The sequence below is a fragment of the Mastigoproctus giganteus genome, chromosome 4 (genome assembly GCF_048544385.1).
Source record: "Mastigoproctus giganteus isolate SK-2022 chromosome 4, ASM4854438v1, whole genome shotgun sequence".
NCBI lineage: Eukaryota > Metazoa > Arthropoda > Arachnida > Uropygi > Thelyphonidae > Mastigoproctus > Mastigoproctus giganteus.
In genome coordinates, this window is record NC_143578.1 from 124340625 (window position 1) to 124359089 (window position 18465).

Here is an 18465-nt window from a genome sequence, read left to right on the forward strand (position 1 = left end):
GAGAATTTGGAAAATTCACAATACTTGAACAAAATGCAAACTAGAGAGAGCCAAATAAAAGACTGCATTTGGTGCTATCCTCAATGCAGTTAAATGTTAGATCTGTCTAAATTTGTGTATTTGACTTCATACATCTGGAGCTGATTTTTTTTATTATATATATATATATATATTCACAGCAGAACCCAGATAAGAAATTCCCGTATAAGAAGTTTTCCCCTATACTAGGTTGGGTTTCTTAAGTCCCAATTTCAACTCTATATGTTGTAATGTATTATTTTCTACGTAAGAAGTTTCTTGGGTAAAACGTTCGTGATAAAAAATACACTGTGTATTACAGTCGATTCCAGTTATTTGGGACACAACGGGACTAGTGCATTTTGGCCTGATTAAGCGGCTGCCCCAATTATCCGAATTTTCACCTAAAAAAAGGTAAAAATACAATGGACTCTCACTTTACAATTGGTTCACTGTACAATCAAATCACATTACGGTGGAGTCACCACAGTACTGTTCACTATACGATGTGTAGTAAGCGTCCGTCATTGTGATCATATTTGTGAATTTAATTTAGATTTTATTAAACAGCGATTCTAATTAACGAAAATAGGAGGAATATTATCCACAGGCTATAAACGTAAAGATATATTAAGCACAAATTTACCCTTATTACCTTACCAATTAAAAAATTAAATGATAAGTGAAAATCGGAAGAATATACGTGATAATCGGAATAATTAATACGTACATACTAACTAGTTGACATTTCTGTTCACTGACACTTGTGGGTGGGGGTTAAAATTTAAAACAGTAAAAAGATAAGCAATCAATAACAAAGAACACGGCATACACAAACTGCAAGTAACACGATACGCGCAAGTGAGAACGGACTAACAAGTTACCAAGCTTTAAAAATAGAAATGCAGAGAAGATTCTGAAAATTAATTTTTTTATACGATTGAAGATTCCATGGAAGTGTAAACATATTTCACCATAATAACCCACAGAATTCCAGCTGTCAGTATTATCGCAAATTCAATAAGATCAAGTTTACTATCCGTTTATGATACATTGCGCTAACAGAAAAGCCCAATAAACAGGCGACTGCTAATTGTTTTTATTGTTTTATGGTTGTGACCTCCAGAAATCCAACTGAACGGTCGGAGACAATCGTAGGTTAATCTCCAGTGCTGCAGGAGACCGCAGCACAGGAGATTAACTTAATTGGGACAACATGCCGATTAAACGGCATGTTGTCCCAATTAAGCGAAGTAAACCCTGGCTATTTTCTCGATTGGGTTCTGTTTTTAAGGTTTGCCCCAAATAAACGGCTGCCCCGATTAACCAGAATCCACTGTATTATAATAATGTTTTCCTACATAAGTTTTTTAAATATAGAAATTATTTATTTTTAATATTAAAAACTATTAAACGATATAAACATTTGGCAATCGAAAAAGTTAGTGCCAAGCATCATTTTAGTTCAAAGTAAACCACCGAAGCAGGTGAAATGGCATCGTTTTTATTACATCTCATATTGTGAATGCCTTTATGAGTTGCCCTAATATTGCACTACTTCTAATAAGCAACACTTCACCAATGGAGAAGACTAACGTTACTTATTCTCAGCAGATACCACCACCCCTGGGTGGTGGGTTGGTAGTATCTGCCAAGAATCCATTGGCGAAGCGTTGCCTATTCGAGAATCCATTGTCGAAGCGTAGTTTATTCGGGGCAGTTATCAGGGCAACTCATTGTGAAGGCATTCACAATATGAGATATAACAGAAAAAATGACATTTCATCTACTTCGGTGGTTTACTACAAACTAAAATGATGCTAAGCACTAACTTCTTCGATTAGTGAATTTTCCATAGTCTAAGGCTTTCAGCATTAAAACCTTTTTAGTATAAACATTTTGATATAATGGAAGTGACATACTGCAATTGTATTCATCGATATCCATAATTGGATATGTAGTCCACGTTAAGTTTTAAGTTCTGATGGCTGTGAAGAGTTCTGAATTATTAGTGAGTTCTTACTCTGTCTTGTTGTAATTGTGACCTTTTGATGTAAGTTGAAAGTCCAAATGAGCTCATTTTTCCAATTTGGTAATGAGTTTACCAATAGGAGAATGTTAAGCAATTAGAAATTTTCAGTTTAAAAATGTTTCCCATATGCAGAGTAAAAGATTTATCAATTCTAAAATAGTACTTAAAGATTATCTTTAAGTTATGTATGTGTATCTTTTCATTTTTATTTCTGTAGTTAATATTTCATACTATTAGGTCACTTTCCTTTCTAAGAAGTTCTAAACCTCCAGTCCCTTGGAAAACTTATTAACAAACCCTGCCAACCTTTGTATCATTTGCAAACTTTGACACTAAGCCTGATATACCTTCATCAATATCATTGATAAATAAACAAAACAACAGTGAACCCAACACCGAACCCTGTGGGACTCCAACTAATAACATTAGTTCACAAAGAGCAGCACCCATTCATTACCACCCACTGTCTTCTCTCACTCAACCATCCTTTTATCCATTGTAGCAATTTACCCTTAATAGCATTCTGCTCCAATTTACAATAGTCTTCCATGTGCAACAGTGTCAAAAGCTTTCCTGAAATCCAAGTATATGATATCAAAATTATTTTTTGCATCTAGTCCCTTTGTAACCACATCATAATACCCAATCAAATTTGTCAGACAAGACTTTCCCTTAACAAACCCATGCTGTGTCTGAATTATTGCTGAAGTCTTGTCTATATGATCCTGCAATGCATCTTTAACCAGTCACGCCATTATTTTACCCTGAACAAAGTTAAAATAACTGGTCTGTAATTACTCATGTCACCCTTCGATCCCCCTTTGTGAATTGGGGATATATTTGCACATCTCCAGTCCGTGGGGACCTCCACTGAGTACAAGGATACGCTCATAATTATGGCTAAGGGTTTGTTTACTTCCTTTGCCATCTCCTTTAATATAACTGGATAGATCCCATCCACCCCAGGTGCCTTTCTTATGTTTAACTTCAACAATTTCTCTTCCACTTTGTTCTCATTTATTACAAAATCATTAAACACCCTGCTACAATTTGATAAATTTCTGGCATTTTCAAAACCTAATAACTCCTCATGTGTGAATGCATATGCAAAATACTCATTCAGTTTGTTTACTCTCTGAGCACGATCATCAACAGCCGAACCATCGATATCAAGTGGACCAATCAGATTAATCCCCTTCCTTTTAGAGTTTATATAAGTAAAGAAATCCTTGCTGTTTTTCTTAGCATCCTTTGCCAAATATTTCTCGTAATCTGTCTTTGCCTGCCTAACCCTTTTTTGACTTGATTACAGATTAGCTTATATCTGCCATAGGCTTCTGTGTCGCCTGACAATTTATATGCATCCCATGCATTTTTCTTCTCTGCCACGAATCTCATTAGTTCATTTGACAACCATTTAGGCCTAAACCTTGAACAATATTTCTTAATAGGTATGAAACTTTTAGTAGCTTCCATGTTTTAACCTAAATTTAAACAAAAATAAACCATTTAATGCAATAATAATCAGCCTAATTTTTTCCCATACAGGAACTCCCCGACTTAAGGAAATTCAACTTTAAGTAAGTTTTTGCCGGCTGGTGCAAACTTAAAAAAATCGTGGAAATGTATTTTGCATCAGGTAGGAAAAAATGGAGGTATCGTGAAAACATTATAATGTAAATCCAACACTTTTTTTTTTTTTTGTAATTTTTTCCAAGTCCTTGGAAGTTGAAAATTTAGCTGTATTACTAAGCTATTTATTCCCTCTGAAAGGTGATATTTATAATGGAAATTGCACTGCACTTTTATCGTTATCATATGTTCCCATTATAAGAATCGATTTTGAATGCCTTTGTGATATTTTTCCCAAGAATGTTTCTGGAGGTCAAGATCATAACACAACAAAAACAATTTGCACTTTCCGGTTTATTGGGCTTTTCTGTTAGTGCATCTAATTACAAATGAGTAGTCAACTCGACCTTACTACATTTATGCTAATACTGATAACTGCAATTGTGTGGGTTTTTAAGCTATTATGGAGAAATGAACCCCAGGGGCTCACAGCTGGTGAGTATGGGCTTGTCACACCCAGGGTCCTGAGCTGGATATCATCATCATCTCTCTCTCTCTCTCTCTCTCTCTCTCTCTCTCTCTCTCTCTCTCTCTCTCTCTCTCTCTCTCTCTCTCTCTCTCTCTCTCTCGGGGTAATTCAGAAATTTTTTTTTTTTTTTTTTGGCTGGTGCAGCATAAGCCACAGGCTTCCTTGCACCATACAGCTCATAATAATAATAATAATAATAATGTGTTCTCCTTCACTGAAATCCTCAATCATATAAAAAACAAATTTTCAGAAACTTCTCTTCATTCCTATTTACGTATTACAATGATGAAGGGAAAGTGACCAATGAAAAGTGCAAGTGGTAGTAGTGCCAGGAAACGAAACAAAATGATTTAGAAATGAAGATGATTAATTAAGAAGCAGGACAAAGTTTGTCATCTATTGCAAGGGAATTAAGTCTCTCTGCTTCATCAGTGAATACTAATTTAAAGGACAGTCAAAGGATCAATGCACTTAAGATCAATGGTGATCACAAAACAGCATTCAGGTGCTATATCGAAGATAGAACAGCTGTTAATAATATGGATGGAAAATTAGATGCCGAAGCGAGTGCCCAAAGTCTAATGACCATTCAAGCAAAAGCAACAAGTATTTATAAAGACATTAAGGAGAAGTATGGCGAACCACAAACCCAAGTTTGTGGCAAGCAACGGGAGGTTTAATAGATTCAAGCATTATGCTGGTTTCCATAATGTTAAAGTATGCAGTGAAGTCGCCAGTGCCGATTCTGCAGCTGCAGAGAAATTTTGTGATGTATTGAAAAAAATTATTGATGAATGCAGAAAATTTTTAACATTGACGATACTGCTCTATATTGGAAAAAAATGCCGGATCAAACATACACTGCCAGTTTCAAGGCATCAAAATATAGGGCAGTGGTTTTCAATCGGGGTGCCGCAACAACATTCCAGGGGTGCCACGTAATTTGGGTTTAAGTTGCTTAAACTTATTATTATTTTTTAATTTATATGTTTATTTCATTATAAAAAGGTTTACAGTATCTTTTTAATTTTAGCGTGACCTATAATTGATGCTTACTTAGTACCTCTATATAAAGAATAAAATTATATTAACATTTTAGCATTAGTAGAGGCATTTGATGCAAGAAAGCAAGCTTATGCAGCATCAGCCAAAAAAAAAAAAAAAAAAAAAACCCACTTCCACTTCACCCCTCTGTTCGTTCAAAATACCTGTCCAGCTGAGCCTTAAACTTATTTAGGCTATCAACCTCCACTACAAGGGATGGAAGTCTGTTCCACCAACCAACCACCCGCTGGCTAAAGGCAAATTTCTGCACGTCTATCCTACATATGTCTTTCCTCAATTTGAATTTATGCCCTCTCAGGTGATTATTCTGAGCTAGAGGAAGAATCCCATCAGCATTGAGCATGTATACCTTCACAACGGGTTGCCATGATATTGCACTACTTCGAATAAGTAACGCTTCACCTGAGGAGAAGACTAATGTTACTTATTCTCAGATGGATACCACCACCCAGACGGCACCGTTTCAGGGCTATTTCGCCCTTCTTCGGTGGGTGGGTGGGTAGGTACCCGAGTGATGCAATGATTGGTGGGTAGGTACCCGAGTGATGCTTGAGTCTAAATACATTGAGCATGCTCAAACCATTCAAGGCTTTATACACCTCTATCAGATCACCTCGCTGGTGCCTAGTCTCCAGACACTGTAATTTGCAAAACTTAAGCCTTTCTGCGTAAGAGCACCCCTTTGTTCCATTCACTAATCTTGTTGCCCTTCTCTGTACTCGTTCCAGCAGCTCTACATCCTTCTTGAAATGAGGCCTCCAGACCTGTATACAGTACTCTAGGTGTGGCCTGACCATTGCCTTATACAAGGGAATAATCACCTCCTTATCCCTGCTGGAAAAATTCCTGGATATCATTGACAATACTCCATGAGCTACTCTTGCAGCCCGTCTGCACTGCTCAGAGAACTTCATATCTGCCTGCACAACCACCCCCAAGTCCCTTTCATTCTCTACCACTGTCAGTGTAGTACCACAGAGTTGATACGTTGCTCTGGGGTTGCTGTTTCCCATGTGTAATACTTTACATTTGTCAATGTTAAACTTCATTTGCCACCTCTCAGCCCATTTGCTCAACCTTTCCAGATCCTGTTGCAGCAGCATAGTGTCAGTAGTGTCCTTGACAACCCTGCAAACCTTTGTATCGTCTGCAAACATGGACATTAAGCTTGATATACAATCATCAATATCATTTATAAATACAGAAAACAATAATGGACCCAACACTGAGCCCTGAGGGACTCCACTAATAACATTAGTCCACGATGAGCAGTGTCCATTGATTACCACTCTCTGTCTTCTCCCCCTCAACCACCCCTTTATCCATAGCAGCAATTTGCCTCCAATGTCACACTGCTCCAATTTGTGTAGCAGTCTTCCATGTGCAACAGTATCAAAAGCCTTTCTAAGATCCAAGTACATAATATCAAAGCTATTCCCTGCATCCAGTTCTTTTGTGACTGCATCATAATATCCAATCAAATTGGTCAGGCAAGACTTCCCCTTAACAAAACCATGCTGTGTCCGAGCTATAACTGAAGTCTTGTCTAAATGATCCTGCAGTGCTTCTTTAACCAGTGCCTCCATTAATTTTCCTGGAACAGAAGTTAAGCTCACAGGTCTATAATTACTTGTGTCAGCCTTTGATCCTCCTTTGTGAATTGGGGTCACATTTGCACATTTCCAGTCTATGGGTACCTCCCCTGAGTCCAAGGAAGCTCTCATAATTATGGCTAAGGGTTTGCTTACTTCCTTTGCTGCCTCCTTTAATATAACTGGATAGATCCCATCCACCCCGGGTGCCTTTCTTGTGTTTATCTTCAACAATTTCTCCTCCACTTTACTCCCAGTTATTTCAAGATTCTGTAGCTTACTGCTAGAGTTGAATAAGTAAGTTTGTAAGTATCCCATGCATTTTTCTTCTCTGCCATATGCCTCATTAGTTCATCTGACATCCATTTTGGCCTAAACCTTGAACAATATTTCTTAGTTGGTATGTAAAGCCTAGTAGCTTCCAAGATTAATTCTTTGAATGCTTCCCATTTTGAATTTGCTGTTGGTAACATCATCAGTTGGTCCCACTGTATAGAATTTAAATACTGTCTCAGTCCATCGTAGTCGCCTTTACGGAAGCAATAACCCTTCCCTTTACCCCTAATGGTAGTTACCTCTTTGAGTAAATCCCACTTCAGCACACTGTGATCACTGCCACCTAGTGGTTCATTTATCTGCAGATTCTTAATGCATGAAGAATCACTGCTGATAATCAAATCAAGAGTATTACTCCCTCTAGTTGCCTCCCGAACATGCTGATGTAGAAGACAATCATCCAATAAATCCACAAAAGCCCTGCTAGTGTGTGAGTGACCAGCCCCCAAATTCCAGTCAATATCTGGGAAATTAAAATCTCCCATTATAAGACTCTCTGATTTACTGGCCCACTCTATTTTCCTGTACAGTTTCTTATTATACTCATCAGAGCCATTGGGCCTATAGCACACTCCTGCTCTCAATTTTGATCTCCCAATGCTTATGTCCCACCAAACTGACTCAACACTGCACTGTCCAGCGATGTCGACTGGCTTCACTTCCTTGGTTTTTATGTGTTTCTTAACTAATAGCATAACCCCTCCCCCCTTCCTATCCTGTCTATCCTTTCTGTAGACGTTGTACTCCCCAAATTCCAGTTCTGCATTCCTTATATCTGTGTGACACCACGTCTCTGATATCCCAACAATATCTGCCTTTGATGTTTTGAGCAATACCTCAAATTCATCAAATTTATTTACTAAACTCCTAGCATTGGTGTACACGCAAGTATACCTGCACCTGTTTCTATTCTTAGCTACCCTAACACAACCCATGTGTTTACTTGTACCGCAATGGCTCCCAGCAGTCTCTGAAATATCATGCATCTTGTTTTTCAGGCTTCTGCTCATTCTAATAGAAGCAGTGCAAGAATCTCTTTCACCTCTGCCAGTGGCTACTGTCAATCTATTGGTCTTTGTCTCCCCCCAAGCTAGCAGTTTTCCGACCCACCTAACACTGCCTCGATAGCATCAGCAAATATTCTTGCACCCTTTCTATTTAAGTGTATCAATGTATAATTAATGTATAATTAATATATATAATATAATGTATAATTAATATATATAATTTGTAATATGAAATGTAATTTTTATAATTATATTATTGTAAAAAATATCATATAACATATATATATATATATATATATATATATGTATAATATTAAAAAATAATATATATGTATATATAAAATATTTTAATTATAAGATATTATCTAAATTTGTAAAATAAACTTAAAATCTAAATTTGTAAAATAACACGTGGCTATTTCACACGTGATCCTATGCATACAGAACATGTCAGAAACAGAAGTAAGAGCATTGCTGTCTTTTTTCATGATTTCGGTGGATGACCTCTGATGATGACACAAAAATTATGAAAGACACTGCAATGTTATTTTCACCTTTGTCGTTTTTTCAAAATTTTTTTGGTATCTTTTCTATTTTTTGCAATTCTTATCATCTTTTTTATTTTCCAGTTCATCCCACCCCCCCTTTCTTTCATAACATATATCGCTCCCAGGGTATACGGCATATTCATTACATAAATTATATTCTATACATAAAGCTCCTTAACAAGTTCTACCTACAATACCTTATACTTAAAATATTTTATATATACATATATACACATTATGGCTGTAAGGTATGTTTTGCTATAGCAGTGTCCCTGATCCATAAGTTATGTTAATGTTATTGTTATTCAAACTATAGCAGTTTCCCTGATCCATAAGTTATGTTAATGTTATTGTTATTCAAACTATAGCAGTTTCCCTGATCCATAAGTTATATTAATGTTATTGTAATTCAAACTTATCTAATTTCAAACTTAATTCCCCCCCCCATATCACAAAAAACTTCTCTATATCATTATTCTTGATTATATATATATATATATATATATATACAGAGAGCGAATGGGATTTAACAGGCAGAAAATTGATTAGGGGTGCCGCAAAATAAAATAAATTACTTAGGGGTGCCATTATTAAAAAAAGGTTAAAACCAGCTAGGGCCATGATCCTGTTTGGGGCTAATGCAGTGGGAGATTACAGATTAAAACCACTGCTTTTGTTCCATTCTGGAAATCCTCGTTCATTTAAGGATATCAATAAAGCCACCGTACCCATGCATTTCCAATCGAACCAGAGAGCATGGATAACAATTCTCTCTTTGAGGATGCTTCATTCCTGAGGTTGAAAAATATTGTAAAGACAACGACGTTCCTTTCAAGATTTTGCTTTTCTTAGATAATGCTCCTGGATATCTTACGCATCTAGATGATATCAATTCGAATGTGAGAGTTGTGTTTATCTCCAAACATTACTTCACTCATCCAACCTATGGATCAGGGTATTATTTCAAATTTAAAAGCATACTATTTATGCACAACATTTGCTCAGGCATTGTATGCAGTAGACGGTGAGAAAAATTTTACGTTTAGAGACTTAAAAATCTTACAATATTTACCATGCCATCTTAAACATTAATAAGGCCTGGGTGGAAATCACTAAAAGTTGTTTAAATGGTGCATGGAAGAAAATATGCCCACAGCGTGTAAAAGGCTTCGAAGGAATTGAAAAAGACAAATCATATGAAGAGGTTACAGATAAGACTGTAAAGGTTGCAGAGCTACTCCAGTTGGAGGTGGATGTCAAAGATGTGGAGGAGTTAATAGAGGAAGAAGAGAACAAATTATCTATCAAAGAACTTATTGACTTGTAGACAGTGATAGTGAAAGAAGAAAATGCTGACAAAGCTCAAGATTAACCAAATGAGGAGCCGAGAAACTTCATCACCAGAGAGATGGGAATGGCATTTCGTGAAATTGCATTGGCAATGGCAAGATTTGAGAAGATGAATCCTGACAGCGAACGATTCTTAAAAGTTAACAGAGGGATATGCTTGCTACAAAGAAATCTACGATGAAAAGAAAAAAGTCACAGTCAAGTCATCCATTAATATGTTCTTTCATAAGGTTGAGTGGCAGACCCCTTTAAATCTCCACTGCCCTCAACCTCTGCAGCAGAGTACTTATCAGCTGAAGATGTTGATTCTGGCAAAGATGCTCAAGAGGAAAACGTACTGACATTATGCCTGTCTCCTCTCTTTTTTTGTAATTTTGAAATTTTTTTAAATTGCATGCTTCTTTAATTTTTCCTGCGCATGAGATAAAAATTGAATAAATACAATATATAATTCTATTTACATGTTTGTCGAACATTTTTTTTTTGATTCAATCAATTCAATAAGCAGAGTTGCGAGTGCTGCACAAGCATGGAGGAAATTCCAACTTACGTAGCGTTCTGCAGAACGCAACCCTTACATAAGTCGGGGAGTTCCTGTATATCTGAATAATGACTTTAATTTCCCTGCTTAGCACATCTCCACTACTACCTAAAAAAAAAAAAAAAAAAAAAAAATGTCTACATTGTGTGTGAATAGTAAGGAACTTCTAGGTTTTCATAGCAAATCAAGTTTGGGTTTTAGTGTACAGACATGTTTAAGATAAGGCCTGCTAATGCTAATTTCTGACAATTTAAAGGACCTGAGAAATCAATTATGATGCAAGCACAGGATTTCAATAAACAAAATCCTTAATGTGAAAATAATACATTTACCTAAGCACTCCACTTGCATTACGGAAAACAGTGGACCAATATATATCCTGAGATTTTATCTGCTCATTTGGATCATGAGATCGATCCCAACCAGAATGAGGAATTATTACATTGTGTACCAATACTGCAAGGGCATCATCTATAATTGGTCTCTTCAAATCCTGGAAAATATAAGAAATTAAAATCATTTCTAATTTTGATTTGAAGTGCATGAAATTACACATCTAACCACGTCATCACAAAGCATTAAACAAAGGATAATAATTAATAATAATTATTAGATTCTCAACCTGTGGGTTGCAATTTTTTTTCCTAAATTCTGTCCCAGATTTTCAGTGAGTTTTTTTTTTAAATATATTGCAATTAACCATTTTCCAATTAATAGTTATTTTACATATAGATTAAAATTTAATCATTCAAAATAAGTGATATATTTATTCCCCCATTAAAGAACAAATAAATCCATTTAATTATATTTATGGAGTTTTTCAAACTACATGTATGATTTTGAGGGATCTGAATTTTTCTTCTTTTCTTTCTTTTTTTTTTTTTTTTTTTGTAGAGTGGGGGAGTTATGTTGTTGTTATAGATCCATTAGGCACTAAACAATGGTAGGGGATAACGGGTTTTATTAAAAGTGAGATGCGTATTATGTGGAATTTAAGCATTATATACCTTCAAACAATTTTCTCTTTTTTAGGAAAGTGAAAACTGCATTAATATTAGTAGTAGTAGTGGCACATGATGCAAGAAAGCAAGTGTAGGAGATTATGCAGCATCAGCCAAAAAAAAAAAAAATCACACCATTCCCTCCAAATGCCTGTCCAGTTCCTCCTTAAATTTATTTAACCTATCAACTTCCACAATGACAGATGGAAGTTTGTTCCAGCAATTAACCACCCGCTGGCTAAAGGCAAATTTCCGCACATCTATTCTACATCTGTCCTTTCTTAATTTGAACTTATGTCCCCGTAGGTTGGTAATCTGAACAAATGGAAGGATCCCATCAGAATTCAGCGTGCTCAACCCATTCAAGGCCTTATAGACCTCAATCAGATCACCGCGCAGGTGCCTAGTCTCCAGCCACTGCAATTTGCAGAACTTAAGCCTCTCTTGGTAAGAGGATCCCTTCATTCCCCTCACCAATCGTGTTGCTCTTCTCTGTACACGTTCAAGCAAATCTACATCCTTCCTAAAATGAGGCTTCCAGACCTGTACGCAGTACTCAAGGCGTGGCCTGACCATTGCCTTATACAGAGGGACAATCACCTCCTTTTCCCTGCTAGCAAAATTCCTATATATCATTGACAAAACCCCATGACCCGCCCTAGCAGCCTGTCTGCACTGCTCAGAAAACTTCATATCTGACTGCACAATTACTCCCAGGTCTTTTTCATTTTCTACCACCTTAAGTGTAGTACCACACAGTTGGTACGTTTCTCTGGGGTTACTTCTACCCATATGCAGTACTTTGCATTTGTCAAGGTTGAACTTCAGCTGCCACTTCTTAGCCCATCTGCCCAAATTATCTAGATCCTGTTGCAGTAGCACACTGCCATTACTGTCATTAACAACCCTGCCAACCTTTGTGTCATCTGCAAACTTCGACATTAAGCCTGATATACCTTCATCAATATCATTGATAAATACACAAAACAACAGTGGACCCAACACCGAACCCTGTGGGACTCCACTAATAACATTAGTCCACGAAGAGCAGCACCCATTGATTACCACCCTCTGTCTTCTCCCACTTAACCATCCTTTTATCCATTGTAGCAACTTACCCTTAATACCATTCTGCTCCAATTTGTACAGTAGTCTTCCATGCGCAACAGTGTCAAAAGCTTTCCTGAAATCCAAGTATATGATATCAAAATTATTTTTTGCATCCAGTTCCTTTGTGACCACATCATAATAACCAATCAAATTTGTCAGACAAGACTTTGCCTTAACAAACCCATGCTGTGTTTGAATTATTGCTGCAGTCTTGTCTAGATGATCCTGCAATGCATCTTTAACCAGTGACTCCATTATTTTACCCGGAACAGAAGTTAAACTAACTGGTCTGTAATTACTCGTGTCACCCTTCGATCCACCTTTGTGAATTGGGGACACATTTGCACATCTCCAGTCCGTGGGAACCTCCCCTGAGTCCAAGGATGCTCTCATAATTATGGCTAAGGGTTTGCTTAGTTGCTTTGCCGCCTCCTTTAAAATAACTGGATAGATCCCATCCACCCCAGGTGCCTTTCTTATGTTTAACTTCAACAATTTCTCCTCCACTTTGCTCTCAGTTATTACAAAATCATTAAGCACACTGCTACAATTTTATAACCTTCTTCCATTTTCAAACTGTAATAATTCCTCACGTGTGAATGTAGATGCAAAATACTCATTCAGTTTGTTTGCTATCTGAGCAGGATCATCAACAGTCGAACCATCGATGTCAAGTGGACCAATCATATTCATCCCCTTCCTTTTAGAGTTTATATAAGTAAAGAAATCCTTGCTGTTTTTCTTAGCATCTTTTGCCAAAGATTTCTCGTAATCCGCCTTCGCCTGCCGAACCTCCTTTGTGACCTGATTACAGACTAGCTTATATCTGCCACAGGTTTCTGCGTCACCTGATAATTTATATGCATCCCATGCATTTTTCTTCTCTGTCACGAGTCTCATTAGTTCATTTGATAACCATTTAGGCCTAAACCTTGAACGATATTTCTTAATCGGTATATAAAGTCTAGTAGCTTCTACGATTAATTCCTTGAATGCTTCCCACTTAGAATTTACTGTTTGTAACATCGTCAGTTGATCCCACTGTACAGAATTTAAAAACTATCTGAGACCACTGTACTCCCCTTTACGGAAGCAAAAACCCTTTCCTTTACCCCTGACGGTAGTTACCTCTTTGAGTAAATCCCACTTCAGCACACTGTGATCACTGCCACCTAGTGATTCCTTTATCTGCAAATTCTTAATACACGAATGATCACTGCTGATAACCAGATCATTTTAGTATTTTAAAATTGTCTGTCGTCTAAAATTTGTTGCAAAATAGAAGTTATTTAGGCTGCATGCTTTGATAAGATGCATTGCCAGACTCCATTATAGAGAGGGCAGTCAACTATGATATGCTGGACTGACTTTAACATGGCAGGTCAGACAGAAAGGTGGATCTGAGGAAAAACAAAGTTAAAAGTGAGTAAGGTGTGTATGTCCTATTCTTAGTCTTGCAAGCATGACTTCTTTCCTTTTGATTTGACCAGAAGCTATATGCCAGCACTGGAGATTCAGTTTAATCTGAAGGGGATTTTTTGCTCTCTTGGTTTTGGAATATGATTTGCTAGTGATTTATACTTCAACTATTCCCAAGACTTTTATAGTCAGTGTAGGGGATTTTGAAAGAAGCATCAACTGGTTCCACAGTAAATTTGGTTGCATGGTCAGCACTCTCATTGCCAGTTATGCCAATATGGTTAGTGACCCAACAAAAATATTACTACTTTCATGTCCTTAGCTAGAGCAGTCAATAAGTTATGATTATGACCAAGTAGATAGTTGTGATGTTTCTTTGGTTGCTGTAAAGTGAGGACACTGAAGAAATCATTGAAAATAACACTATGGGTAAACTGGTGCAATTTTAAAGTTTCTAAGGCCATTTGTATGGCATGTAGTTCAGCAGTAATGAGGCTGCACTCTAAAGGTAAATGACTGGAGATTATGGATGATGGAAGAACGACAGTAGCAGTGAAGTGATTAGCATTAGTAGAGGCACATGATGCAAGAAAGCAAGCTTATACAACATCAGCCAAAAAAAAAAAAAAAAAAAGCAGCTCTTCCTGTGTAAAGAAGTTGGTTATATGGTTCAACCCCTTTTGAAGAGAAGTTTAATGCATATATGTCACTTTTTTCTTTCAGAGCCAATGATGTCATTTCAGAGATTTTTGCAAATGTTTCCGCTTAAGTATTTTCAAATGATTTCCCTAAAATATATGCAACTGCAGTCGGATTTGCAATTGGACATCCATTATGTTCTAAGCTCACTGAAGGGAATGGTGGATGTTTTCCCTTCATTTTTTGAATCTCATTCCAGACTACTTTTGAGCTACAAAACTGGGTTATGGAGGAGGAAAAACTAATCCAAGATTCCCTTTGATGTGGCATATAGCATACTTTGGCATTTGCATATTTAAAGGATATTACATTTTCAATGGTGGGATATTGGTGGAATAACCCTCAAGCCTTGTTTTGGGCTTTTCTTGTTGTGGCTGTGCATTCTGAATTCCACCAAGGTTTCAGGAATAGTGGAGACCACATGGATGTTTTAGGAATTGCAACCATTGCTGCGTAGACAATACCTTCTGTAACGTATGAAACTGCATCACTGATTGGCCATTGGTTGACCCTTGTGATGTCAAATTCTGCCAGACATTTGAAGGCAGCCTTACGAAACTTTCACTGAGATATCCTTGATTTTTTTTTTTTTTTTTTTTTTTTTTTTTGTCACAAATGATATTACAGGGAAGTGATCACTCCCGTAGGGATTTTTATCAACCTCCCACAGGAATAAAGGGAGGAGAGAATGGGAGCCGATGGAGAGATCAGTGGCAGTAAAGGTTAGGGTGGGCATGTGTAGAAAGGTGTTCATTCCTCTATTAAAGAGAGAGTTTATTATTCTGGAGCATATGCTATATTTACCAGCACCTTGTGTTAGTTTTTGGACTACCCCAGAGGATATTATTAAAATCTCCTAATAAAAGAATAGGAACACACAGTTGCACTATAAGATCATCAAGGTCTGTCTGGGAGCTGTTGATCCCAGGTGGCAAAAATACCAAATTATGGTATTTGGCAAAAAATACCAAAACTGTGAGAAGGAACCCTACAAATAGGTGAATAGTAACCGACTGTATGAGTAATTACTTTAAAAGGGGTACAGTTGCCCAGTAGAATAGCAACTCCACCAAGAGCAAGTCCATCCACGATTTTTTCTTTACATATTCTGCTGACATTACATAAGGTAGGGTCTTCATTTGTCTTTAGATATGTCTCCTGCAAACAGAGGCACACTGACTCATGCCTATGGAGGAGGGCCTTAATGTCATCAATATTATTCCAGAATCCACAGCAATTCCACTGCATGAATTTGGCCATTATTTGAGCTTTGTGGGTCCATCAGATAACTTCTGAGATGCTGAGGGCTTTGCTTTCTCCTTTTATTTATCCTTTTGAGAGAAGTATAGACATTGTCCAATGGCCATATCTTCCTCCATAAAAAATTCCCAGAATGCATTGTTATTTGTTTCCTTCTTCTCTATTTCCATTTTTTCAAGTTGTGCTTTTTATTTTTCTTCATGTTATTTTATTTAGTTAGAGGCAGAGCAGTAAGTGGTATCGATATGGGAGTGGGAGCTGATTGAGTTGTTTTGTACTACATTTTGAGTGCTCAATAAGTAGCGTGTAATGAGAGCAAAAGATTCTTTTTATTGGAGGCTTCAAGTGGTGAAACCCATGTTTCGTCTCTAGAGCAAAGTTTCCGGCACTCCCCTCCCCCCATACTTCTCCTTCAACCCATGCACGGTACTAAGTACTATAGGTTTTGATACCTTCGTGTTTGGGGTTTTCATAAAAAAAAAAAAAAAATTCTTTTGGTGGAATGGTCATATCTGTTTGATTCCCAAACAGATTGCTTACCTACAGCCTTCTGAGCATATGTGGGCTTATTGCTACTTATTGACATTACTAGTTTCGCATTTCTTTATAGGATATTCAACTCTGCTTTGTGTCACTATATTTTCTCATTTCCAATGCCAGCATGTCCTTGAGTATGCAGGGTACTCACCTTCACAGTTGACAAAAGTGGGTTTGGTGGCAGAACATGCATTGCTTCTACAGTATTTTGCACTTCACCAAGTGCAGGCATGAATTCCAAAACATTGCAGGAGGTTTGGAATGTACGGCCTTACTGTGCAATTTATGTAGCTGGCTGTTCTCGAATTAGGAGAAGTTGTAATATTCAAAATAAGGATGACCAGATCCTTCTGGTTTGTAGTAATTTCCCATTCCTGTGTACAGAAATTTTTTTTTAACAGCTATCATTCCATTCCCTGTGTGACTTTAGTTGGGAGCAGATTTCCTCCTCAATAATCCCAAGGAGGTCCCCCACTCCAAGATGACACCTTGTGATGAATTTAGTGTTCTGTATGATGTTGTGGTAATTGGCATTCCTCCAATTAATGTTTCTTGAAATAACTACTCAAAGTGCCTGTCACTTTTTTCACTTAGGAAGTCCCCGGAATGAAGTCTTAACTGATTTCGGGGAACCTGCTAACCCCTCTAAACCCTTCTGTTTAAAAAGGGCGACATTTTCCCAATAGGCTTGAGTTTGATTTTTTGAATGCATTATTAAGAATGTTGGCATGTGACCAGATTGCACTTCTGTTTGGGGTCTCTTTGCTGCATTGGCAGTTTGTTTCATGGTTATTATTTTCTGATAAGGACTGTGTTGAGGACCCTTAAGAAATAACATTATCAGGATTCATAGTGTTTTTAATATTTGATCAGTGTCCAAGCTCTCCACCCACCATGCAGCCCAAATGGGATGCCCATTACCTGGGCATCCCATTAAGCAATAAATACACTCAGGATGGGACACCAGGGCTTCCCAGACACCATACCCACACTTCCTCAAGAATGAATCCTGTTCCTCGGACTGTGAGGATAAGGGTATGGCACTGACATGGTTGCATTGATGCAAACCCACTAGACAATTGATCCTGGCCAAGCCATCCATATTACCCATCTTGTTGAAGCAGGAGCCAGTGCTGGGCCCCCTCGACCAACAACCAGGGTCCCCATTTTCCAGTTTCTAAGGGTCACAGCACACTGCAAACATGCTGAATTTGTATGGTGTTAGCCTGGAACATAGGTTCTGGGCATTGGAATCCCCGTGATACTAATCTGGAGTAGCAGTGTCACTGGAAGGACCCCTCGCCACATACTGGTGCCTATATCAAAGGGATAAATGTTGGCAGATAGATAGCCTCGAAGCCCAAAGTCACGTAGGTCATGTAAGATTCCATATTTCCAAATCATATCAAAGGCCTTTTTGATGTCCAAGCATAGCATGACTACATGTTCATTCTTTAAGCAGGTGTTGTAGATGGTTGATTGTGCTTTTACCATGAGATCTACAGTTGAAACCTTTCCTCAAACGATGATTTCGGTTAAGAACTTTTCAAGATTCTAAAAACTACATTAGATGACCACATAATTTCATATTAAAATTTGGGGCAGGCAACTGGAAGGTAGTTTTGAATGGATCTGAATGATTAACTGGATTTAAATTATCCCTGTTTTTGGGAAAGTCAATATTTTACAGTGTCTCCAGCTTTTGGGGTAGATGTTGTTGTTGTGTTCGGATTTAACGACACATAGGCTGCTAGGGCCATATTGTGTCTTTCTAATGGTTAATAGGAAATGCTAACATCTATTGCAATACCTGTTATATTTTATGGTATATTCCTATGCTATTTAGGAA

General features: G+C 37.4%; 1 protein-coding gene across 5 annotated transcripts in view; it reads right to left on the minus strand.

Moving 5' to 3' along the window:
- LOC150087042 (catenin delta-2-like) overlaps positions 1–18465 on the minus strand; it is an 863363-nt gene that overhangs the window by 268178 nt on the left and 576720 nt on the right. For all 5 annotated transcript variants that reach the window (XM_090372913.1, XM_090372911.1, XM_090372910.1 and 2 more), the window contains one exon: positions 10923–11083. In XM_090372913.1, the coding sequence (XP_090229039.1) occupies positions 10923–11083 (161 nt within the window). The remainder of the gene's footprint in view (positions 1–10922; positions 11084–18465) is intronic.